This window comes from Anabrus simplex, chromosome 7 (genome assembly GCF_040414725.1).
Source record: "Anabrus simplex isolate iqAnaSimp1 chromosome 7, ASM4041472v1, whole genome shotgun sequence".
In the NCBI taxonomy this organism is placed as follows: Eukaryota; Metazoa; Arthropoda; class Insecta; order Orthoptera; family Tettigoniidae; genus Anabrus; species Anabrus simplex.
In genome coordinates, this window is record NC_090271.1 from 114,568,562 (window position 1) to 114,594,280 (window position 25,719).

General features: G+C 39.2%; 1 protein-coding gene across 1 annotated transcript in view; it reads left to right on the plus strand.

Moving 5' to 3' along the window:
* Window positions 1-25,719, plus strand: part of LOC136877321 (stimulator of interferon genes protein homolog) — a 95,599-nt gene that overhangs the window by 36,438 nt on the left and 33,442 nt on the right. The window contains exons 7-8 of the mRNA XM_067151264.2: window positions 6,068-6,200; window positions 18,832-18,983. Of these exons, the coding sequence (XP_067007365.2) occupies window positions 6,068-6,200; window positions 18,832-18,983 (285 nt within the window). The remainder of the gene's footprint in view (window positions 1-6,067; window positions 6,201-18,831; window positions 18,984-25,719) is intronic.

The following is a 25,719-nucleotide window of genomic DNA, read 5'->3' on the forward strand; positions in this document are numbered from 1 at the left end:
CACTCCCCTGTGAATGGGAGTGCTTGGACAACACATTCGATTGATAGACGACTCAAGATAGAAGTGAAGCCATGCTACTATTTCCAGAGGAAGCATGCGAGTGTGATGAAACAGGAACTTGGAAAGCAGATTTACGTTCCCAGTTAGCGTGCAGGATTTACCTTGTGATATCTGTTAACCAATCATAGTACAATCTTCTTGTTTCACAGAGATCTGTGTCCATGATGAATTTCTAGAAACACCACGATATGGTGTAACTGGATGTAAGGAGCAGCATGATTGCAGTGGCGTGCGGTGAACACATTCGTTACCCCAGCTCCAAAAATGTCTTTTAAATATAAGCAATCGTAGCCCCACTATACTCTCTAAAGTCAACATTGCCAGTTTATAAGGCTGCATTTTTAGTGGAAAGGTCTACGTGAGAAAGGTCTTTCAAAAATATTTTCAACCACACACTTGCACATATTTCCAAATTAATATTCATGGCAGTGACAACACCATCATGACTTAATCTAGAGCAGATTGTAAACAAAGTACTTACAGTTTCACACGGTAACGTTTCGTGATAATAAAGTCATGGTTTTCACAAACATACGCTGAGACTAAATATTTGTTTTTAACTTAAAAACCTTAACCTAAACTGAATCAGCAAAATTTAATTGGTATCTTACCTGCGCCAAAGTTCTATAGTTTCACCTGCTTACTGAGTATATGTGCATCAACGAAAAACGAGGGAAAATATTTGTCACGACGTATAACAGACGTTATATTCATGAAGAATGGCACAGAACTCACGCAAACTTCACCTATAATCCAAGAGGAATACTACAAAACTTCACTATATACCACTATACAAAATTCTTTTACTTCGTGCTTAGCTCTGTGTTCATGCTGGGCAACCTAAATATTTTTTCTGTGGCTATTGGAAAACATACTCTGCACGTGCCAACAATGAATTGCTCAAAAAACTTTATACATGCCGAAATCCAAAAATAAAATATATTCTTCTATATTACAATTGATTTCAAAAACTGGCTCTATTTTTGTTGCCATTGATGCTTTCACAGCCCGTACTTTTTCCTTCTTTCTTTTCTTCTTCTTTTCTAGCCTATTTCAATCCACTGCTGGATATAGGCCTCTTCCCATATGCTTCCATCATCTTCGGTCTTGTGTTCCAGCCAACAGCTTTATGTCGTCAAGCCATCTCTTCTGGGGTCTTCCAGTGCCTCTCTTGTGTTCCCATGGTCTCCAGTGAACAATCGTAGAGGTCCACCTGTTGTAGTCTTGTCGAGCTACGTGTCCTACCCATTGCCATTTTAGTCTTGCTACTCTCTCCAGGATGTCTGTTACATTCGGTCTTCTCCTGATGTCCTCTGAATGGATCTTATCCCTAAGGCTGATCCCTAGCATCTGTCGCTCCATGGCTCGTTGTGTTCGCTGTAGCTTGCGAGCACTTTCCTTCGTCAAAGTCATCAGAGTAACTGGCAGCACGCACGTATTATAAACCTTGGTCTTCAGGTTAATTGGAACATCCTTGTTGGTCAGGATGAATCTTAGTTTTCGGAATACTATCCAACTCATACCTATTCTGCGAGGAATATTTGTATGTTGGTTGTCTTTTCCAAGTTTTATCTTGTGTCCAAGATAGATGTACTCATTGACAGCTTCTATATATTGGTTTCCCATTTTAAGTGGTTGACTGTCTGGGCTTAGTATTTTCATTTTATTAATGTTCATTTCCAAACCAATCTTAGCAGAGTTAGTTTTTAATTCTTGGATCATGCTTTCTAGCTCATCTAGATTTTCACTTATGAGCACAATGTCATCGGCAAAACGCAGGTGGTTCAAATGTAACCCGTTGATTTTTATTCCTTTATTATTCCAATGAAGGGTTTTGAATACATCTTCCAAGGCAAGGGTAAACAGCTTTGGAGAGATTGTGCTACCTTGTCGAACTCCTTTGCCAACTGGGATTTTATTGGTGATGAGGTCTTCGTCCACTATGACTACCATTGTTGCTTGATCATAAATGTTTTCCAGGAGCTTTATATACCTTGAGTTTATCATGGCATTTTGAAGTGCCTTCATGATTGCCCAAATCTCCACTGAGTCAAAAGTTTTTTAATAATCAATGAAGGCCAGGTGAATCTTGATGTTGTACTCAGTTGTTTTTTCAAAAAGAAGACGAATAGTCTGGATGTGTTCCAACAGTTGAGAAACCTTTATGAAATCCTGCTTGCTCAGCAGGTTGATAAAAATCCAGTTCTCTTGTGAGGTGATTGGTTAAAATTTTAGTCAGGAGCTTGTAAAGGTGTGATAACAAACTCACAGGACGATAGTTCTCTAAATTTCCTTATCACCTTTCTTGAAGAGAAGTATCACTTCAGCATTTTTCCAATTTTCTGGTATTCTTCCAGAGTTAATACACTTGTTGAGGAGTATTCTCACGGCTTCTAGCAGATCTCTTCCACCTAATTTCAGCATTTCATTTGTTATTTTATCCTCCCCGTACTTACAGGCATGATACTGTAAAGGCTTTTGGGCTTATGCTTAGTCAAGAAAATAAGGTGAAATTCTTTATGTTTCGTAGAGAACTGTGCTTTGCCTCATCAGAAGAAAATCTTGACTGTCTACGAGAAAGGCTTCTTAAACTATGACTTTTAAAATTCAGACGTTATAATAGAAGTGGAAATGGTATGTTCATTCACCACCAAATGGCTCCTCGGACATGGCTAGTGTTCGAAGCGGAGCTGACCGAACCATCAGAATCAGTCCAAGAGGTTCACATAACATGTGTATGTAACATGTGTATGTAACATGTGTACGTAACATATGACATTGACACAAGCCTGGAATTAAACATCTGGCAATGAGGAACGTACAAATTTGGAAAACACCGAGACGAAATAACAATATTGAAGGGACAGGGAAGAGAATTACCTACGTAAATTCTTCATGGCTGGCAACCAGGTATTACTTAATTGATAGCCAGTGTCCCTGTTGAAATTGTTGGAATTTCTACGTATTTCCACAGCTTACCGTATAATCCTGGATCTATAGTGTCTAGTGTGGGTAAGAGCTCTAGCATCTTGGAACATGACATCATGACCCGACGATAGAGTGTGCTCAGCTATTGCCGATTTGTCTGGCTAGTTGAGACAAATATTACGTTCATGTTCCTTGATATAGGTACCAATGGACCGGCATGTTTGGCCGACGTATACCTTACCGCAAGTACAGGGAATTTCGTATACCTCAGGATGTAAAAGTGGGGACAATTTGTCCTTGGTTTTACTCAGACTGTGAGCAATTTTATTGGTGGTGGCAAACCAGATCGAATTGCCAAGGACCTCCGCAAACACAATATAAAAACCGTGTTTGGTTCTAATTGAGGTACGGAGTTCGTTTTGGCCTAAGAACACTCAGTGGATCAAGCTCTTTCATTTCAGATCTTAACTATTCAAATTGGTTGATTCTGAGGAAAGTTATGAGTGCACATTCACTTTGACATCTCATTTAAACATTTTTTCTCATTGAAGCAATCATATCTTTCGCTCTAATTGAGGTACGCAGTTCGTTTTGGTCTAAAAACACTCAGTGGATCAAGTGCTTTCTTTTGATGTAATAACTACTTAAATTGGTAGATTCTGAGAAAAGTTATGAATACATTTGTTTCCATGACAAAGATCTTTGAAGGACTTTTTAACAGTTTGGCACGTAGTGTTGGTCCAAAGAACGTTTAATTCAATTTCTTTGTGTGATGTATTTTCAAGTGTTTTGTTGACATAATATTACATTCTATTACCACAGCAGATCATGTGTTTTATTTCATTAACTCGAAACTTTGCAAATACATCCGTGAAGATAGTAACGAACACCATACTTGTACATTGCAGGTAGAGCCAGTGGGGAACCGCTAGTTTGTATTATATGTCGCACTGACACTGACTGGTCTTATGAGAATGATGGGATAGGACAGGCTAGGAAGGAAGTGATGGTAGCCTTAATTAAGGAAAAATCTGGTGTGAAAATGGGAAACCACAGAAAACCATCTTCAGGGCTCCTGAATTCAAGCTAATAGCCACGTGACCCAAACCACGTAGCCAACATATTCGGTAACTCCAGTATAAAAGGCAGCAAAACCTTAATAAATAGAAAAAGGCTTGAAATCTGTGGTAAACAACTGTGAAAGTAACTTGTCCAACTTCTTCTGTATATCGTTCATTTTCTATTGTCCTGGTAAAAACGATGACAACAAGTGTTGCTTTACTGCCCCACAGGTTGGAGTTCATGACGAAGAATCAGGAGAGACAGGTACACGAGTCAGTACTGCGATGAATTTTCAGGACATGATATTTGAGTACCTTGAACACACTCAGAACTGCATGCATTGATAGAATTTGAGATTTTAAAAACTATTTTCTATTATTATTATTGGGTGCATTCTTTCAAAGTGTTTCTTCATTAACAACCATTTCGCTGTAACTGAGTTTACATGGTATGTGACCATAAAAAAGACTATAGAGGACTCTTTTTCTGTCTTTTGCTCATTGTCCACAGCATAGTGTGAAACATGAAATGCTGTATAATGTGGAAAGACCAAACTTAACTCTCTTGAGGAACTACACTATTGTATGTATTACCGCCAGTAAGCCTAATACAAAGCGCTTTAAATAACTTAACGAATATCTGTAACCGGCCAACAAGTAACAGAGTAGACATGTCAGTACTACCTCTAAGCTGTTACAAAATTATCACTCACGCCTCCACCGGAGTACATGCTAAAGTGAACCGCTGTGCTTCCTTTTGGAGCTAATATTGGTTAGCCAATCAGAAACCCCCTTCCCTTGGTTTTGCTGAGACAATTACTTTTAGGGTCTCTGGTGGAACAAAATATTTATTTATTTATTTATTTATTTATTTATTTATTTATTTATTTATTTATTTATTTATTTATTTATTGATAATTTGTTTTACATTGCACCGACACAGATAGGCCTTATGGCAACGATGGGCTAGGATAGGGAAGGAAGCGGCCTTGGCCTTAATTAAGGTACAGCCCCAGCATTTGCCTGGTTTGAAAATGGAAAACCACGGAAAACTATCTTCAGGGCTGCCGACACTGGAGTTTGAACCCACTATCTCTTGAATGCAAGCTCACAGCTGCGTGCCCCTAACTGCACAGCCAACTTGCTCGGTCATAATATTTCTGGAACAGCCTACTGTGATGGAACAGGAAAAAAGTTATGATGACATAGATGTTGATTCCCATAGGGAACCTGAAATATTTGTCCTGAGTGAGTAAATTCATAATTCCACTACAAATGGTCCATTATTGGACATTATAAATTTTCCAGCTAACTAACTCATTTTTTGGTGCCAGCATTTTGCCCCAGTGTGCCAATTTAGGCTCATCAGTTGGTAACTAGCACACCTATCAAGACGCATGGCTAGTGCATATAATGGAGGCCACCGCGTAGGCTACTTGAAGCCACAGGCAGTCCCAATGCACTATGAGAGACTTATTCAATTTTACCAAAAGTGAAGCCTGCTAGGCCATCAGGTGACCAATATCTACGACTACGTAGTGGCCTCCATTATAAGCACTAGCCGTGCATCTTGGTACATGTGCTAGTCACCAACTGATGAGCCCAAATTGGCACACTGGGGCAAAATGCTGGCAACCAAGAATTAGTTAGCTGGAAAATTTTTGATGTCCAGAAACGGACCATTTATATTGGAATTACATGTTATTATATTTAACTTTTATCTCAAATACTGAGAAGGAATGGTTATAGAAGAATTGGGATTGATGAGGAAGAGAGCCTGGCTATTTGAAGATAGCAGTGTAAAAAGATGTAGAGATTGTCTTCATCTGTTAATTGTTTTCATATTAATCTTTGTCTCCTTTTCACTTGCTCCCTCTTCCGATACAGATCTGTCATTATGTTTATCCTATTGCATGTTTCTGTATTTCTATGTAATACTTAATTTGTCTCTTATTTGTTCCTTTCCATGACTTAACATAAGTTTTGTAATTATTATCACTTAATTTATTTTTCCTCAGGAACAAAGCCCAGTTTTTGACAATATTAAAATGGAAAGGATATGCCCCTTGAATATTGGCAGTATAATGGCATTATTTTTCTATTACGGTTATCTTCAGTTGGTGCTTCCTGCAAGAGGTGAAAATCAGAAAGGTTTGTATCCTTTTCTAACCTATGGATCTGTTGCTATTTCTTGATGGATGCTTTTGCTTCTATCTTTTGGCAAAGGCCAGAGCGAAGTGTAATTTCCACAGATGTCTCAGTCTATTTTATGGTTGCGACACATCCCCAAGAAATAACATTCTTCAGGAAGTATGAATTTTTGATAAATGGATTGCTAGTAAGACAGAAACTTCAATTTTCTATGCACCTACCTCACTGCAAATAAAATACGCTTGGCATGGTTGCTAAATTTCTAGTGCAAAGAATACCATTAAAACGGGGGTGCGTTCTTGGATTTATGGAAGCTGCTGATGTATGGGTGGTGTTGAGTAATTATTCAAAGCATGGCCAGTGTGTCTGGATGTTATGAAAAGCAAAATCATAGGGCCGGTTGTGATGCATTAACACTTTCTAGCCCAGTAAGGAAAGCAGTAGCTAATTGTCTCGCTCCTCATCTTGCCTTTTATGCCTCATTACAGCACCATCATTAGTTTTTGCATTTTCCCTAAAACAGCATAATGTTTAGTGGTGCTAATTGAGGATCCAACCAGCCTCCAGGGTGAAGACTTAGCAGAGAGGGTACATTCTAAAACACAACATTTGTTCTTACATGGTATTTGAAAAAACTTGTATGTATTCTTCACACTGCAGTTACTTGATACATTATAATCTTTCAGCATCCTCAAACATTTTTACTAGATTGCATGTCAAAAGTCTGAATTCAATTGAAGGGTTTAGTTCTAAAGTGGCTCGATAGCTGTAGTCGCGTAAGTGCGGCCAGTATCCAGTATTCGGGAGATAGCAGGTTCGAACCCCACTGTCGGCAGCCCTGAAAATGGTTTTCCATGGTTTCCCATTTTCACACCAGGTAAATGCTGGGGCTGTACCTTAATTAAGGTCACGGCCGCTTCCTTCCCACTCCTAGCCCTTCCCTGTCCCATCGTCGCCATAAGACCTATCTGTGTCGGTGCGACGTAAAGCAACTAGCAAAAAAAAAAAAGTTCTAAAGTGATGCCTCTCCAAGAAATGACATTTTTCGGGAAATATGAATTTTGTTTTTGCTAGGGGCTTTACGTCGCACCGACACAGATAGGTCTTATGGCGACGATGGGATAGGAAAGGCCTAGGAGTTGGAAGGAAGCGGCCATGGCCTTAATTAAGGTACAGCCCCAGCATTTGCCTGGTGTGAAAATGGGAAACCACGGAAAACCATCTTCAGGACTGCCGATAGTGGGATTCGAACCTACTATCTCCCGGATGCAAGCTCACAGCCGCGTGCCTCTACGCGCACGGCCAACTCGCCCGGTAATATGAATTTTTAATGTATGGATTGCTAATAAGATAGAGACTTCAATTTTTTTTTTTTTTTTTTTTTTTTTGTGCAGCTATCTCACTTCAAATAAAAACTGCTTGGCATGGTGACTAAAATCCTAGTGCAAAGAATACCATCACGGGGGGGATTGGATTTATGTCTCTCTGGAACTAAAGAGGTATTTGAAAGGCCAATTATGTGGAAAAGTGTAGGCTAGGTTACTTTGTAGGTGCTAAAACTTTCATGATATATTTAATCAAATACTTCACAAATGCTGTATTTATTTACAACTAGCTGCAGGACCCGTTGTTGACGGGATAATCACATAGCACTTATCTAATTCCCAGCTACTTTCCGCCAATATTCAGGCAAGGTGTTTTACTTGGATCACAGCAGTAATCTCATCAGTCGGAAATGAGTGACAGCATAAGAGACAAATCACACCACAACAATGATCAATGTCACGTTATTGTTGATCAGTTTCCCTCTTGTCTTATTCTTCATGTTGTCGTTCCTTTACACTTTTTTTCTCATTTTTATAATATTCTTCACAATTTTCCTCGTCAATACAGACCTGTGACAATGTGGTTTTACTCCTTAAGACAATCATGACAAAAACCTTTGTCAGTTAGCACGATTAAACAATATTTCCATGTTACCAATGCTCGGCATTGATAGACACTAAGCAACAAAACACTAAATTCATCAATTCTCTTATCATAATCGGCATGGTAAATCTGTATGACAATAATAATTGGAAAATGTATTACCTTTTGTTATGTAATACATTCGATAGGACTAATAACATAGGTATTTAAAAAATGAAATTTTAGGCACCTTCCCCTAAACTACCATTTCATCCAGCATGAATAAAAATTATTTGTAGCCTAAACTGTAGTAACATATTCTCAAACTTTACATACCGATTTTTATTAAATTCTGTTCACCCATTTTCTCGTGGTTGTGCGCTGATGTGGACTTAGCAACAAAAATAGATTTTTTTCCCCCCCTTTTTTTTTTTTTTTTTTTTTTTTTTTTTCGCTATTTGCTTTACATCGCACCGACACAGATGCGATGATGGGATAGGAAAGGCCTAGGAAGTGGAAGGAAGCGGCCGTGGCCTTAATTAAGGTACAGCCCCAGCATTTGCCTGGTGTGAAAATGGGAAACCACGGAAAACCATCTTCAGGGCTGCCGACAGTGGGACTCGAACCCACTATCTCCCGATTACTAGATACTGGCCGCACTTAAGCGACTGGAGCTATCGAGCTCGGTAAAATAGAAATTCATGAATATCTCTGATATCATAGTCGATACGGTAAAAATTTATAAGACATAAATGATTGGAAATTTAATTCTATATAACTTTAGTTATGTAATATTTATTGATATGACTGCCAATAACATAAATATTTGAGAATTAAATTTTAGGCCTTCCCCTAAACTACCATTTCACTCCGCATGAATACAATTATTTATAGCCTAGATTGTAGCAACTTATTCCCCGATTTTACATACCGATCTTCATTAAATAATTCTCTTAAGCCGTTTTCTCATAAAGCGCATACATACAGCCAGAAAATTAAAAAGTGCATTTCACTTTTACTGTGGACACGACCGATACAGAAATACCATTCTTTTTAAATCCTGAGCAATATACAGACAAAACTCTTTTATTTTATATATATAGATTTGCACTGCCGTTTGAATAATAAAACACGGCAAGCCGCTGCACTCGTCTAGCATCAGTATGCAGAATGCCATAAAATGTTTTATGACACACTTTAATGTTGATGCAATCAGACATTTGCACACTGTAAGTAATACAAAACTGCCGGTCTATCTTCTCTTGTGGTTCACGTAAACTTTTAACAGGCTATAGTAGGTACAGTAGCATACGATATGAAATTGTCCTCTACTTTGCTTTTGAGTTCTTAAAAAAAAAAAGCTGATGAAACTTTCCACAATCTGTCTTATTCAGCCCCCGAGCCTGACATTGCCTAAAATAATGATTACACAGGATCACCAATTGATCGATTTTGTCCTTATTTTTCTGCCATTCCGCGGGTACTAGTTTCCTTTTTTGTGCATAACAATTTGCCTATCTCTCAATTTTTTCATCAAATGTTGCCATTTGCACCAATATTCACCTCTTTTACAGAAAACAGATGAGAAAGCACAAAACCACAAGCAAAAGACCAGTATCCTGCCACAACCGATAAGTGGTCACGTGATATGCACATGCCAGGCTATTGGTCGTGTTGAGTTGTAGCACTTTGGAAATAAAAACAGTGAGAAGATGCGTCACACAAGATATACTCCACTTTGGAAATAAATACGTTTCCACATGATAAAGTACTGTACTTTTGTGGGTATACATTTGCACATTCAGCTTGAAATCCAAAAAGAAGTGGAGTAATGTCACTTAGGAAATAAACCTTTTAATTCCAAACCTATCTCCACTGTTCCAGGGAGTGAAGGCATATGTTTCTGTCGATGGTGATTTGCCCATTGGATGGGGATGTTAAGCCTTGGTGTTATTCGACACTGGGCTTCACCTGGTCCCTACCTCATTATTATAATCTCACACCCAGACGTGCAGGTCACCCATGGGTGTCAAATAGAAAGACCTGAACCAGGTGAGCCAAACATTTCCTCGGACACTCCCGGCTCTAAAAGCCATACGCTAAATATAAATAAAATTATCTGAGAAACAGCTCTATAATTTTTTGTTAGCTTGAACATCCACTAAGTTTTATATTTAGTATTATCTGCATATATAGTCTTGAATGCTGTTAAAGTCACAATTTGCATCCTTCAGGTTAGCTATCTGTATGTATGTATGTATGTTTAGTCCTCAGCCCGAAGGCTGGTTGGATCCTCAATAGTTCCGCCATCAGCTGTCATAGATGGCCTAGACATCACTGAAGAGGCGTACTAGGGAAATGAGGAGTGAGGTAGTTTCCCATTGCTTTCCTCATCGAGCCAGAAGTTGCTATTACATATCAGTCTGCCAAGCCCACTGAAATGCATGCACCAACTGACCCTATGAGCAATATTTTCATACCATTCATAGCAGGGACTGGCTGCAGAAGGAATGGCATTACTAGCATCACTCATACCTCAGTCACTCTCATTTTGTCAAAGCCAAGGATAAAGCTGAGACTGATCAATGAAAGAAACAAAATTGCTCTAGCCCATACCAGAAGACATAGTGCACTGTAAACACTAGGTCCCGCCAGCAAAGGCGATCTATGACATCTGAATTCTTATAACCTAAAAAAAAATTCTTGTCACTTGTAATCAGGTTTCAGATTCAAAACTGGAAAATAAGGAACATGGTTTATTGATAACTTGTTAGCCATGCATTTATTGTAGGAAGGCTGGGAGGTTTATGAGGAAGTTCATCACCTGACTTCAGGAGGAGATACAAAAGGTGCTGACTGATATTCTAGCCATTGATAAGCAAAGACACCATGTGTTCATTTCTGACTTACAGTATGACTAGAATTAAGCAAACAACAACCAGATAATGTGAACTTGAGAAACAGCTTACACACCGGTGTCCTCTTATGAGAAAAAATAAGTGAGGTTTATCACCATTTATAGTTGCCTGAATATTGGCGGAAAGTAGCTGGGAATTAGATAAGTGCTATGTGATTATCCCGTCAACAACGGGTCCTGCAGCTAGTTGTGAATAAATACAGCATTTGTGAAGTATTTGATTAAATATATCATGAAAGTTTTAGCACCTACAAAGTAACCTAGCCTACACTGTTCCACATAATTGGCCTTTCAAATCCCTCTTTAGTTCCAGAGAGACATAAATTCAATCCCCCCCCCGTGATGGTATTCTTTGCACTAGGATTTTAGTCACCATGCCAAGCAGATTTTATATGAAGTGAGACAGCTGCGGAGAAAAAAAAAAATGAAGTCTCTATCTTATTAGCAATCCATACATTAAAAATTCATATTTCCAGAAAAATGTCATTTCTTGGAGAGGCATCACTTTAGAACTAAACCCTTCAATTGAATTCAGACTTTTGACATGCAATCTAGTAAAAATGTTTGAGGATGCTGAAAGATTATAATCAGTATCAAGTAACTGCAGTGTGAAGAATACATACAAGTTTTTTCAAATACCATGCAAGAACAAATGTTGTGTTTTAGAATGTACCCTCTCTGCTAAGTCTTCACCCTGGAGGCTGGTTGGATCCTCAATAAGCACCACTAAACATTATGCTGTTTTAGGGAAAATGCAAAAACTAATGATGGTGCTGTAATGAGGCATAAAAGGCAAGATGAGGAATGAGGCAATTAGCTACTGCTTTCCTTACTGGGCTAGAAAGTGTTAATGCATCACAACCGGCCCTATGATTTTGCTTTTCATAACATCCAGACACACTGGCCATGCTTTGAATGTTTACTCAACACCACCCATATATCAGCAGCTTCCATAAATCCAAGAACGCACCCCCGTTTTGATGGTATTCTTTACACTAGAAATTTAGCCACCATGCCAAGCGTATTTTATTTGAAGTGATTGAATTGAAGAAGATCTGTTACAGTAAATAGGAAACAATTTTTTAGAGGAAGTTTCCGGTCTTGCATTCGTTGATTTTCTTCAATATGATATGGAGAATGTCTTATGCTTTTTTGTAAGTGGTGCTCTTCTTTCTACTGTATATATGCATATATGTATATATATCACAGCTGGGATGGGAGTAAGAGAGGTAGCCGGGGGGGGGGGGGGGGGAGGGAGGGTGGTGGTTGTCGACCAAGGAGTCCAGACACCCCAGGAGTTTTAACGAAGCATTTTATAAATAATGTATATTAATATTAGCTTCCAGAGTACAACTCATTGGCTGAATGATCAGTGTCGAGGCCTTTGGTTCAGAGGGTTCCAGGTTCGGTTTCCGGCCGGCTCAGGGATTTTAATTGTGTTTGATTATTTCTTCTGGCTTGGGAACTGCGTGTTTGTCTCAACACTATCGTTCTGCAATGCGATTTTATTTGACGTAAATAAATATCACACGAGAACACGTTCACTTCCTTGTATAAATTACTTTATTTACACTGTAAAGTCACAGCACACAATTACACATACTAGCAAGTGACACTGCAACACTTAATAGCGGAGTACCCTGAAGTCGATTCTGACAAGTACAGATATCAACAACACTGATGCGCGCACTACAACATACTCTCTCTTGAACTCACCGCCTCACTGACTGACGGCTCGATATATATACTGTCTGATCAACCATCTAGAATTATCGATTTCTGGAAAGGTTCTTACAATATTCTAATGGAACACACTCGAAACATCGATTAACCAGCTAGTCGAATGGAGTACTCCAGTAGTGGATACAGCTCATTTACCATTTACAAATAAACACAGAAATTTCTCCAACATTCCTAATGTCTCTACATGATTCTGGGTAATAAACCTTACAGTAAGTTTCCAGAACCCTTCATATATACCAAATTATAGTACAATAAAACTAATATATATGAATATTATAGAATTTTCTACCACTTTCGACCATATCGATTTTGAGGTTAAACTTATACACAATACCTCTTTGAGGTTATACACATTTATACTACATATTTACAGGGAAACCAATTATTAGTCATTTTTAACATTTCATAAAAGATAATTTAGCATTTAATAAAATATAATTGAAATATAATAATCATAATAACTGGAGCTTTTACACCAGTTACGATGTCGTACGTACGACAACACTTTCCTCTTCATATTCAGACAACGTACTTCACTACCAACCACCAAAGAAACACACAGCAGTGATTACATCCCTCCATATATGGATAGGGTTGAGGCTCTAGTCCTGGGGGATTCCATTGTTAGACATGTGGGGAAAGTGTGTGGAGGAAAGGGAACCAGGGTAGAGTGTTACCCAGGAATTAGATTAAGGCAGATGTTGAGGAAAGTAGAAGAGAAGGAGAAGGTGGTAGTGTTTCATGTTGGTACCAACAATGTAAGGCAAACAGGTATAAGTACCAACATAGTTGGGGATGTGTGGGACCTGGTAAATGCAGCATGGGTGAGATTTAAGGAAGCGGAAATTGTTATCAGTGGAATAGAGTGCAGGAGAGATACTGACTGAAAGGTGATTGGGTATTTAAATGAGACCATGTAGTGGGTATGTGGGAAACTGAGAGTAAGATTTCTGGATCCTAATGGGTGGGTAGGAGATAGGGATCTGCCCTCAGATGCCATTCACTTAAACCGCAGTGGTACATATAAGTTAGGAAATTTCTTTAGAAGGTTTATAGGGAGGTACATTCAGTGAAACGGGGTCGTCTAGGGAGCGTTGATAACGGTACAGGGATCTGGAAGTCAGATAGGGATGACTAAAAATGTTAGTGTTGAACTGTATAGAAGTATTTTAAAGAAAGGAATAGAATGAAGTAATTTAATAGATATATACTCACCATATATTGTAATAGGAGTTGAATCTGGCTGAGAAATGATATAATGGATGCAGAAATATTCTCACAGAACTGGAGTGTGTATCGTAGAGATAGGAGACGAATGGTAGGAGGGGGGAAGTATTCATTCTGATGAAAGAAGAATTTCTAAGCTACGAAAAAGTTAAAGATGACAAATATGAAATTCTAGGTGTAATGCTCATCTCTAAAGGTAATAGGCAACTTAATGTCTTTGGAGTTTACAGACCGGGAAAGGGTAGCTCTGATGCTGATTCAGAATTATTTGATAAGATAATCAGCTATGTGGGAAACGATATGGAGAGGAACGTGATAGTAGCGGGTGATCTCAATTTTCCAAATGTCAATTGGGAAGGTAATGCAAAGGACAGGAAGCATGACCAACAAATGGCAAATAAGTTAATATGGGAAGGGCAGCTGATTCAGAAAGCGATGGAACCAACTAGAGGGAAGAATATTCTGGACATGGTGCTGGTAAAACCAGATGAGCTCTATAGAGAAACCAAAGTAATAGATGGTATTAGTGATCACGAAGCAGTTTTTGTCATAGTTAAAAGTAAATATGATAGAAAAGAAGGTCTTAAAATTAGGACTATTAGGCAGTACCATATCGCTAATTAAACATGCATGAGGGAGTTTTTAAAAAGTAACTATGATCGGTGGAAAAGGGTAAATAAAAATGTAAACAGACTCTCGAATGGGTTTAAAGCAATTGTAGAGGATTGTGAAAACAGGTTTGTACAATTAAAGGTGGTAAGGAATGGTAAAGATCCACTATATTATAACATAGAAGTAAAGAGACTAAGAAGGAGGTGCAGGTTGGAAAGAAATAAAGTTAGAAATGGCTGTGTAAGTAAGGAGAAATTGCAGAAACTTACTAGAAAATTGAATTTAGCAAAGAAGTCAGTTAAGGATAGCATTATGGCAAGCATAATTGGCAGTCATACAAATTTTAGTGAAAAATGGTAGAGTATGTATAGGTACTTCAAGGCAGAAACAGGTTCCAAGAAGGACGTTCCAGGAATAATTAATGAACAAGGGGAGTGTGTATGCGAGGATCTTCAAGAGGCAGAAATATTCAGTCAGCAGTATGTATAGATTGTTGGTTATAAGGATAATGTCCTGATAGTGGAGGTGACTAATACTAAAGAAGTATTAAAATTTACCAATGATAACAATGACATTTACAGTAAGATACAAAGGTTGAAAACTAGTCAAGCAGCTGGAATTGCAAGGTTTTGGGGGATATACTAAAGGCAATGGGTTGGGATATTGTACCAAATCTGAAGTACTTATTTGGATTGTTTGCATGAAGGTGCTATACCAAATAGCCCCTGTGTATAATGGAAAGGGTGATAGACATAAAACTGAAAATTACAGGCAAGTCAGTTTGACATGCACTGCATGTAAGCTTTGGGAAAGCATTCTTTCTGATTATATTAGACACGTTTGGAAAATTAATATCTGGTTCGATAGAAGGCAGTTCGGGTTTAGGAAAGGTTATTCCACTGAAGCTCAACTTGTAGGATTCCAGCAAGATATAGCAGATATCCTGAATTCAGGAGGTCAGTTGGAATGTATTGTGATTGACCTTCTAAGGCATTTGATAGGGTAGATCATGGGAGACTACTGGCAAAAATGAGTGCAATTGGACTAGACAAAAGAGTGACTGAATGGGTGGCTATATTTCTAGAAAATAGAACTGAGATAAATAGCGTATGTGAATCTTTATCTGACCCTGTAATAATTAAGAGGGGAATTCCTCAAGGCAGTATTATTGGAAGGACAGAAAGGAGTGGAGGATGCTTGTTAACCACACCCGGACGATTGGAGTTGGACATTGAGGTTCAATTCCTGGCCAGGTCAGGTTTTTTTAATGTGGATCTGAGGCCTGATTCGAGGTCTATGTGATGTGAGTCATGTTACTGATTTTACGTCCTACTAACTTACAGTTTTTGGAGAATTTGAGTTGCTGGAGTTTTTTAATGTGCAAGTAAATCAACAGACACGAGGCTGACGTTTTTTGAGCACCTTCAAATACCACCAGACTGAGCCAGAATCGAACCACCTAACTTGAGCTCAGAAGGCCAGCTCTATCACCTGAGCTACTCAGCCCGGCCTACGTGATATCGTTTAAGGAGCTATCTAATGATGAGATGGTGACCTCAGTCAAGAAAGCCAAGAATAACAGCCGAGAGGATTTGTTGTGCTGACCGCGTGTCATCTCATAACCTATAGGCCTTCGGGCTGAGCTACAGTCGCTGACAGGCCGAAGGCCCTTCGCGGCCAATAACACTAGGGGACTAGGGAAATTTAGTTTGTGCAAGGTCTAAGTAGCCTAAGTTAAGCTTCATAATTTTAAGTAATGAAAAATTCTCTCTACCGACAGATAGTTCACCCGAGGAAAAAATACTTAAAGCCAATCAGTTTAAAAAATAATGAAGAATGAAAAAAACATCAATTCCAGTCATTACAAGAATAAATACTTAGATAGGTGTATAGAAATGCCACGTCTATTGCCTAACAGGAACATGAAGTAAAATGCAGAAGAAAAAAAACCCACTCTATATGGTATTTAAAGAATAATGTAAATAGCTAGCTTTAAATAATTTACACAAGCATTTCATCCCCTACATACTGCATTTCACAAACTCCCTACCTATTATGGAAAAATATAACCATAGAGAACTTGACTTTGCCCTCTTCATAACTCCTGTAATCCTAAAAATATGCGGTAACGACTCAATATTGGTTAGTAAAATACTTTTTACTGGAGGCAGTTACTTATGGTAAATGCGGTGGCATGCTGCCCCCGTTAAACAAGTACACATGAGTATTACCGAGCTACTGTTATATCGGTAACTGGGTATAATACTGGTTACCGGAGGCAGTTACTGGCAGTGAGGACAGCCACGCGTTAGTCAAGTACATACGAGTATTGCTGAGTATTTCAGTAATTGGATATCTCCAGTAATCATTACCTGCTGATTGTTACAAATGTGTGCTAGTTAAATACCTATTATCTTATTTATCAGCCACCTCTACTGAATTTATTCTTGTTCAAATTTCATTGTGGTATCTTCATTGGTGTTGGAATTATTGAGGTAATGCCAGGTTCAGCAGCTAGTGGAACACATTGGAAAATAAGTTAAAATACAGAATATTTTAAACTGTTAAATACTCTTATACTTTTAATTAATCATTAATTTGCTACTCATCACATTAGTTTAACAACAAAAATTATTGGGTATGTATGTACACTGACTGACAGAGCAAATGCAACACCAAGAAGGAGTGGTTCGAAAGGGATGAAAGTTGGGGAAAAAACAGAGACGGCACGGACGAATAATTGATGTTTATTTCAAACCGATATGCAGGTTACACAATGCGCACGGCATCGACTCAGTAGGTTGTAGGACCACCGCGAGCGGCGATGCATGCAGAAACACGTCGAGGTACAGAGTCAATAAGAGTGCGGATGGTGTCCTGAGGGATGGTTCTCCATTCTCTGTCAACCATTTGCCACAGTTGGTCATCCGTACGAGGCTGGGGCAGAGTTTGCAAACGGCGTCCAATGAGATCCCACACGTGTTCGATTGGTGAGAGATCCGGAGAGTACGCTGGCCATGGAAGCATCTGTACACCTCGTAGAGCCTGTTGGGAGATGCGAGCAGTGTGTGGGCGGGCATTATCCTGCTGAAACAGAGCATTGGACAGCCCCTGAAGGTACGGGAGTGCCACCGGCCGCAGCACATGCTGCACGTAGCGGTGGGCATTTAACGTGCCTTGAATACGCACTAGAGGTGACGTGGAATCATACGCAATAGCGCCCCAAACCATGATGCCGCGTTGTCTAGCGGTAGGGCGCTCCACAGTTACTGCCGGATTTGACCTTTCTCCACGCCGACGCCACACTCGTCTGCGGTGACTATCACTGACAACAGAAGCGTGACTCATCGGAGAACACGACGTTCCACCATTCCCTCATCCAAGTCGCTCTAGCCCGGCACCATGCCAGGCGTGCACGTCTATGCTGTGGAGTCAATGGTAGTCTTCTGAGCGGACGCCGGGAGTGCAGGCCTCCTTCAACCAATCGACGGGAAATTGTTCTGGTCGATATTGGAACAGCCAGGGTGTCTTGCACATGCTGAAGAATGGCGGTTGACGTAGCGTGCGGGGCTGCCACCGCTTGGCGGCGGATGCGCCGATCCTCGCGTGCTGACGTCACTCGGGCTGCGCCTGGACCCCTCGCACGTGCCACATGTCCCTGCGCCAACCATCTTCGCCACAGGCGCTGCACCGTGGACACATCCCTATGGGTATCGGCTGCGATTTGACGAAGCGACCAACCTGCCCTTCTCAGCCCGATCACCATACCCCTCATAAAGTCGTCTGTCTGCTGGAAATGCCTCCGTTGACGGCGGCCTGGCATTCTTAGCTATACACGTGTCCTGTGGCACACGACAACACGTTCTACAATGACTGTCGGCTGAGAAATCACGGTACGAAGTGGGCCATTCGCCAACGCCGTGTCCCATTTATCGTTTGCTACGTGCGCAGCACAGCGGCGCATTTCACATCCTGAGCATACCTCAGTGACGTCAGTCTACCCTGCAATTGGCATAAAGTTCTGACCACTCCTTCTTGGTGTTGCATTTGCTCTGTCAGTCAGTGTATGTCATTTTGCATTTTGGAAAGATAATGGAAATCATAATGAGAGATTAATAAATGAGATTTTGCTGTAACAATCAAGATGTTTTCATTAAACAGAGTTAACTTCCACAAAAACACTCATCATATGCAAATATTTCTCTCAAAACTTTGATTTTATAGGGCTAGTGGAAAGAATAAGAGATTACAGAGATTCTCACGACCTAAACGATGACCTATTTCCTGTGAAGAAACTGTTTATTCTTATACCTTCATCTACTTTCTTGCCATCATATTTTGAGGAAGTGTCTTTTGGTTGGATGGAAGGAGTTCAGGTAATTGCACACATATAAGTATATTGAGATCATATTTTTTAACATACACATTTTTGTTCTGTCCTCTAGAATAGTAGATATGATTCATTTAACCCTTTCACTCCAGTCAACTGCTGTAGCAGTCGGGTGGTAGCTGTGCCGCGTACCTAGTGGACTGCTGTAGCAGTCGTGCTGGAGCTGTACCTCATAGTCATTCGACTGCTGTACAAGTCGCGTGTCTTTCAGCTGTTTTCCATTTCACTACGATTGACTGCTGGAGAAGTTCGGTCTTTGAGGTCTCTCGTGACTGTCTTTGGAGTCTATAGTTAAGGCTATGATCACCAGATGACAGGAGTAACTGGTTCGAAGACGAAAATAATGTGTCTGGTATGCTACTCACTTCACGCCTAGTTGTTTCCCAGTGCTGACGTGCTTGTGCTTCTTGACTTAGCTTTCAATCACTTTGAAATTGTGAAAGTCCTGATGATGGAGGAAAGATATACTGCGGAGGAAGCTCTTGCCCTCATATTGGATAGTGACTTTGAAGAATATGATGAGTAATTTGTCATCTGATTCTGCTGATGGAACAACTTCATTTAAAGATAAAAATTTCATGATGTTCCATATTGAACTGTATCACAATTAAATTGAAATAATAAATAAGGTAGTTCAATCTATTCAATACAAATAAATAAGAAATGTAGTGTTACATTCCTATTTAGTTATAAGCGGAAGCGGTATCGGTTTCAACCCCAATCCTGGTCATCATCAGCCGAATAAAACGCAGAAAACAATGCATAGGTAAGAAAGAAATTAAAGAACGAGTCCCCACAAAAAACAGTTGAAGAGGCAATATAAAACAATGGGGATAGGCACTGTAAAATCCAGAAGAAGTAGAAGGTAAGTCACTTAAAGGAACCGCTTCCGCTTATAATTAAATAGGAATGTAACACTACATTTCTTATTTATTTGTATTGAATAGGTTGAACTACCTTATTTATTATTTCAATTTAATTGGAACGACTTCAGTCACACCTTCTATTTCAGGCACGTTTTCTACTCAAGGTACCTCTTCGTCATCTAAAAGGTCGGACTACTTTGACCATTAGACTGAAGATGAAGATGGTGAGGATGATGATCAGGAGCCTGAACTATTGAGCAGAAAACTAAATTGGAAAAAGGAGAAACTTGAATCCAAAGAAACATAAGTTCGACGCAGCTAATTCCGGATTGAACAGTTTAGTAGACAATGCTAACGGAGTGAAAAGTTCTAAAAATATAATCATAAGAATTTCACTGAATTTGCATTTCAAATAAAATAAAATATTTTTAAACTCTGCCTATCCTCTCCTTATGTCACGGAATGACTGCGGAAGGCAGAGAGGAGCGAGGCGAATATTCCGTTCATTGGGCTCGGTGAGCCACTCACTGCTCGTGTCTAGAGGGTCACACCACCATGCTCGCTATGCTGGAGTGAAAGGGTTAAAGAGTAGATTGTGTACAGGTATTCTGCTAGTTATTAGAAACAAATAGTGATAGAAATTTGTCATAGAGTTTATATGAGTTGAGGTCAATCTCCTTGACATAGAACTTCGTTGAACAATTTGTTATTTTTGTACTGTTGTTAGTTTTGCTGTCCATTCTTGTAATTCCTGAATATTTGTTGTCTTGTGGACTTCTCTATTTTTAGAATAATAAAACCTAACAGAGGTCTTGTGTTGCAATGTTTTACTCTAAAAGACATTCATCCAAAGAATGTACAGTTAGAGGCAGCAAAAAGTTACCACGCTATACAGGGGATGTCAGGGGACCATATTGCCTAAAATCCATTGCTAGTCTTACGGGTAAGCTGTACCAGCGCGGGTGAGCATTCAATTTTATTATGGTAGGGCTAAATTATTAGTTAAGTGTTAATAATTAATGAAGTTGGAAACTAATGTATATCTTACTTTTCATCAAAGCAGCTGTTGAAAATTATGCCATCATTCTCAACACAAATATTGCATCAGTGTAAAAAATTTCTGAACACTGGGTGTATCAACGCCTCTGAAATTTAACGTAGCCTATCAGTTGTCTGATTTCATTCTCCAGGGTTTCTAGCTTATGTGAGTTGTTCTTGTAACATTTCTGCTTTAAAGTTGCTCACAAATAAAAATCACAGGTACTTAAATTGGGCCAATGTGGGAGCCAAAGTCCATGACTAATTATTTACTCATGAAGTACCTGTTCTTATACATGCATTGACTGATGAACTGTATAGACAGTGGTGTTATTCTCCTGGAAGCAGGCATACTGCTTTTCTTCCTCAGTCAACATTACAAATAATGGCTGCAGTATGTTTTACAGATAACATTCCAAGTTAACTGTGTCATAAAAGAAAATAGGGCAAGTTATTTTGCATGCAATAATGCCAACACAAACACCGACTTTCTGATTGTGAAGAGGAATTTCATGCACTATATGAGGGTTGTCAGTGTACCAATACCTTGAATAATTCTGAGAATTCACATACCCACTTAAATGGAAATATGCTTTGTCTGTCTTAATTAAAAGATAAGGATCAAGAGTACCATCATGGGCAGATTGCAGCAACCCATGATGGGAATTTATGCAGGCAGCTGGACCTATGGTGTTGATTGATGAATCACTGATACATTGTAAATACCATAATCGTACACCAATTCGCGTGAAGATTTCCTTAGGCTGATATCCATACTTGCCTGAATATCTGCAAGCTTCTCTCTTATATGTTCTCTCTTTTTATTTAAAACAGGCCCTATTTCTCGTCATTTCCTGAATAACTGTGTTATGTATTGTCTCAAAGGCACTGCAGCGCCATGGAAACAACATTGAAATTTGCGAGCGGTTCTGTGATATGATTTCTTCTTTAGAAGAATTGTCTCAACTAGGAAAATCCGTTGTCCAATACTGTAAGTCAACATACTGATAGATAACACAAATAATGTTCCATAACAACTGTAGGAATGCAACACTAAGAACACTAATAATGCGCACTCAACAAGAACTCCACTTGTAAACTAAACATTCATTCCGTAAGCTCACCACTAACCATGCTCGCTGTGCTGCCTGACTGCACGCTCTAATCCTGCTACTCAGGAACAAAGCAAGCATTTCTCCAGTCCACATGCAATGCAGCACTGACTAAAGTACTGGTAACTTTTCGCTACTTCTCCCTGTATATTATATCTAGAAAGGATTTGGTGTTAATCCTGACAGTGAAAATGTCCTTATAAAACCCAGGCTTTTGGCTGCCATTGAATGTCCAGAATTCCAGATCTTTTAGGAAGATTTCCAAATTTCATTTGTAGATTTTAGTTCTATATTTATTGATGACATAACTTTATATTTAGTTATAGGTCAAAGTCACGTACTTATTGGTTTGTATTCAGGAGATAGGGGTTCAAACCCCACTGTTGGCAGCCCTGAAGATGATTTTGTGTGGTTTCCCATTTTCATACCTCATGTACAAAAATTAAGACCACAGTCGCTTCCTTCCTAGTCCTATGCCTTTCTTATCCTATTGTTACCATGAGACCTGTCTGTGTCAGTGCCAACTAAAACAAATACCGGTTGAATACCAGTTAAAAAAAACAGTTTCTATTTTATCTTCTTCTTGTACTGCCTTCTCCATTACTGAAGGTTGGCCAGAATCACAGTGAAGTCTGTATGATGTTCGGCTGTCCTAATCGGTCTACTAGAATCTAGTCCTATCCAATCCCATAAGTTCCTCACCCAAGAATGTTTCCTTCGACCACAACCCCTATGTCCATCTATTTTACCCTGCATGATCAATATAATTGTTTTACATTAAGAGTAAATTCAACAAGACAAAAGCTGAGTAGAACTGCTTTTCAGATGTATGTTCCTTGGGTTCAAATTCAGCTTCATTGTTTTCATTAGTAGGGCTAGGATTTTAGTGATGGAGCATATATTTTTTGGTAAGGCTGATAAGTTCCTTAAATATATATAAATGTTTGTTATGAAAAAAGTAATCGAATGATAGTACTTTGTTAAGTCATATTTATGCATAAATGGTCATTTCTGTGTGATAGAGCATATTTTAGATAGTAAATGGTCCTATTCATCATATTTTCACTCTTTCAGTTAGGAAAGACCTTTTCTAATTCAGTTTCTTTCTTCCGTGTTCAATTGAGTTGTATTTCTCAGAATTACACATCACATTTTGTTTCCTGGAAAGTGGTAAGAACCTACCTTCCTCCCCTATTTCTGTGGAATTCACAATATGGACTTCACCCTTGCACAACAGTGAGCAGGTAGGCACTTAAGCCTGTCCTGTGTAATCTACTGTGTCTCAGAGGTTATTGAATCTTGTTGAAGTCAGAAGTGTGTGTTCTGTGTAGTATAGTTCAGAAAAAATGCCTAAAGTAAAGCAAAGTATTCGAGTAAAATTACAATAGTTCTTGTCTCAATATGGTGAAAAAGTGTTCGCGAGTGATGGTAAAATACTGTACTGTAAACTGTGCGACGTAAGAGTAACTGCGGAGAAGTCATTTAACGTTCAGTAGCATGTGGCAACAGAAAAACACAAACGTGGAGTACAACGAATTGCAAATGGAAAGACCCTACAGCAAATGATCCTAGGAGAATCTTGCCAATCTTATTTACCATTTTGTGAAAAACTTTGTACAGCCTTTCTTTGTGCTGACATTCCCTTAAATAAGCTGAATCATCCAAAATTTGGTGAATTGTTACAAAATACACCAATAAATCTCTTCCTGATCCTTCTACTTTAAGAAAGGACTGCATCAGCTAAAGCTACGAAAAAAGTATGCAAGAAATCAGACAACGGGTTGCAAATAAGAAAATATGGGTATCAGTTGATGAAACTACAGACTCTATGGGAAGATATATTGTGAATGTCATTGTGGGGACTTTTTGAGAAGATGATCCAGGTGAAAGGTTTCTAATAAACTGTGAACATTTAGAAAAAGTCAATTTTTCTACCATTAGTAAACTGTTTGACAGATCTATGTGTGCCATATGGACCGAAGGTGTTCAGCATGACAACGTACTGCTCTTCATAATGGATGCTGCGCCTTATATGGTGAAAGCTGCCAAATCACTAAAAGCATTGTATAGTAAAATGGTGCATGTGACTTGTTTAGCTCACGCCTTACACAGAGTTGCAGAAGAGATTTGTAGTCAATTCACTGAGGTTGATAAATTGATTGGGTGTGTCAAGAAGGTCTTCTTGAAAGCCCCTTCACGTGCTGCATCATTTAAGTTGCTAGCTCCAGACATTTCCTTGCTGCCTTCTCCCATTTTGACAAGATGGGGATCCTGGATTGAATCCTGCAACTATTACTGCCATTGATTAATTTGATAGCAGTGAAGCCACTTCAGTTGGACTAGCCTGTGTATTGTGTAACCTCTGGACACCGGTTACATGATGCACAAGTAGTCTTATTCTCGTGTAGGGATGGCAACGATTTATCGGTTTTTATGAAATACCGATATTTTCCATTCGATTTATCGATATATCGATATCGAAATTTTGATTCAATTTATCGAATAATATATCGGTTTTTCCATAAATATATCGTTTTTCTTTGAATTGTTATTTTCATTAACAACATCCTACAGCCTACAAGGAATACAATACCGTGCTCTGAGCCTCTGGTAGGCCGGACTATAATTCGAATACAAACGGTGGAATATGTAACACAGTTGCCTCCGCATGGCAGTTTACACAGCGCGAAATACGTTCTAGTTCCAGAGTCACCGCTAGACTTCGTGTTAGCCCTCCACTATTTAACAACACAGACAGCATATGTAAACTGTGAAGGAAAAAGGTAAGTTAGTGAGGTTTTAGGTGAGATAAGCCTTAAAATTCATTATAAAAGGCGTTGATTTGTGTATTCAGCTCGTGATGAGTATATGGTTTATATTTAAACGTAAAGTTATGAAAATAGAAGCCTCCGCGAGTCAGGTGGCAGCGCACTAACCTCTCACCGCTGGGTTTCGTGGTTCAAATCCCGGTCACTCCATATGAGATTTTTGCTGGACCGTTTTTTCTCCGGGTACTCCGGTTTTCCCTGCCATCTTTCATTCCAGCAACACTCTCAAATATCATTTCATTTGTCAGTCATTAATCATTGCCCCAGAGGAGTGCGACAGGCTTCGGCAGCCGGGAAATTTCCCATTCTCGCCGCTAGATGGGGCTTAATTCGTTCCATTGCTGACCAGGTCAAATGACTCTAAACAGGCTGTGGATTTACATTAAGAAAATGTTTTGTGTATATTGATAAATATACAAGAGCCGAGAGAGTATTTATTGTAAACATTCTATTCACAAGATGTTTATTGTGCGTGATAAGCAATGGTTTATTGCTGTGCACCATTCTGCAAAAGTAAACTTCAGAAAGGTAGTGGCATTTATTTCCACGAGCAAATGTGGAACTACGAGAAAAATGGGTCTTAATTATGTCATGTCGCGGTGACGAGAAAAATAGCACGTGGCAACCTTCCTCGAAGTCTGTAGTATGTAGTGAATATTATGAAAGCATGTGTTTTAGCATTTCTACTAAAACTAGCTGCAATCAATGCCAACACTTTTTTTCAGGGTATCCATCGTATTTGCATGGTAAGACTAGGTTACGTACTAATACTAAAATGTTTTAATTCCTCCCCTGAAGGAGGAGGCGGGCCTCTTAGATGGTGACGCCGTCTCTGAGGCCGGGAGATTTGTTACGGCGAAGGAGATGCTCGAAGATGG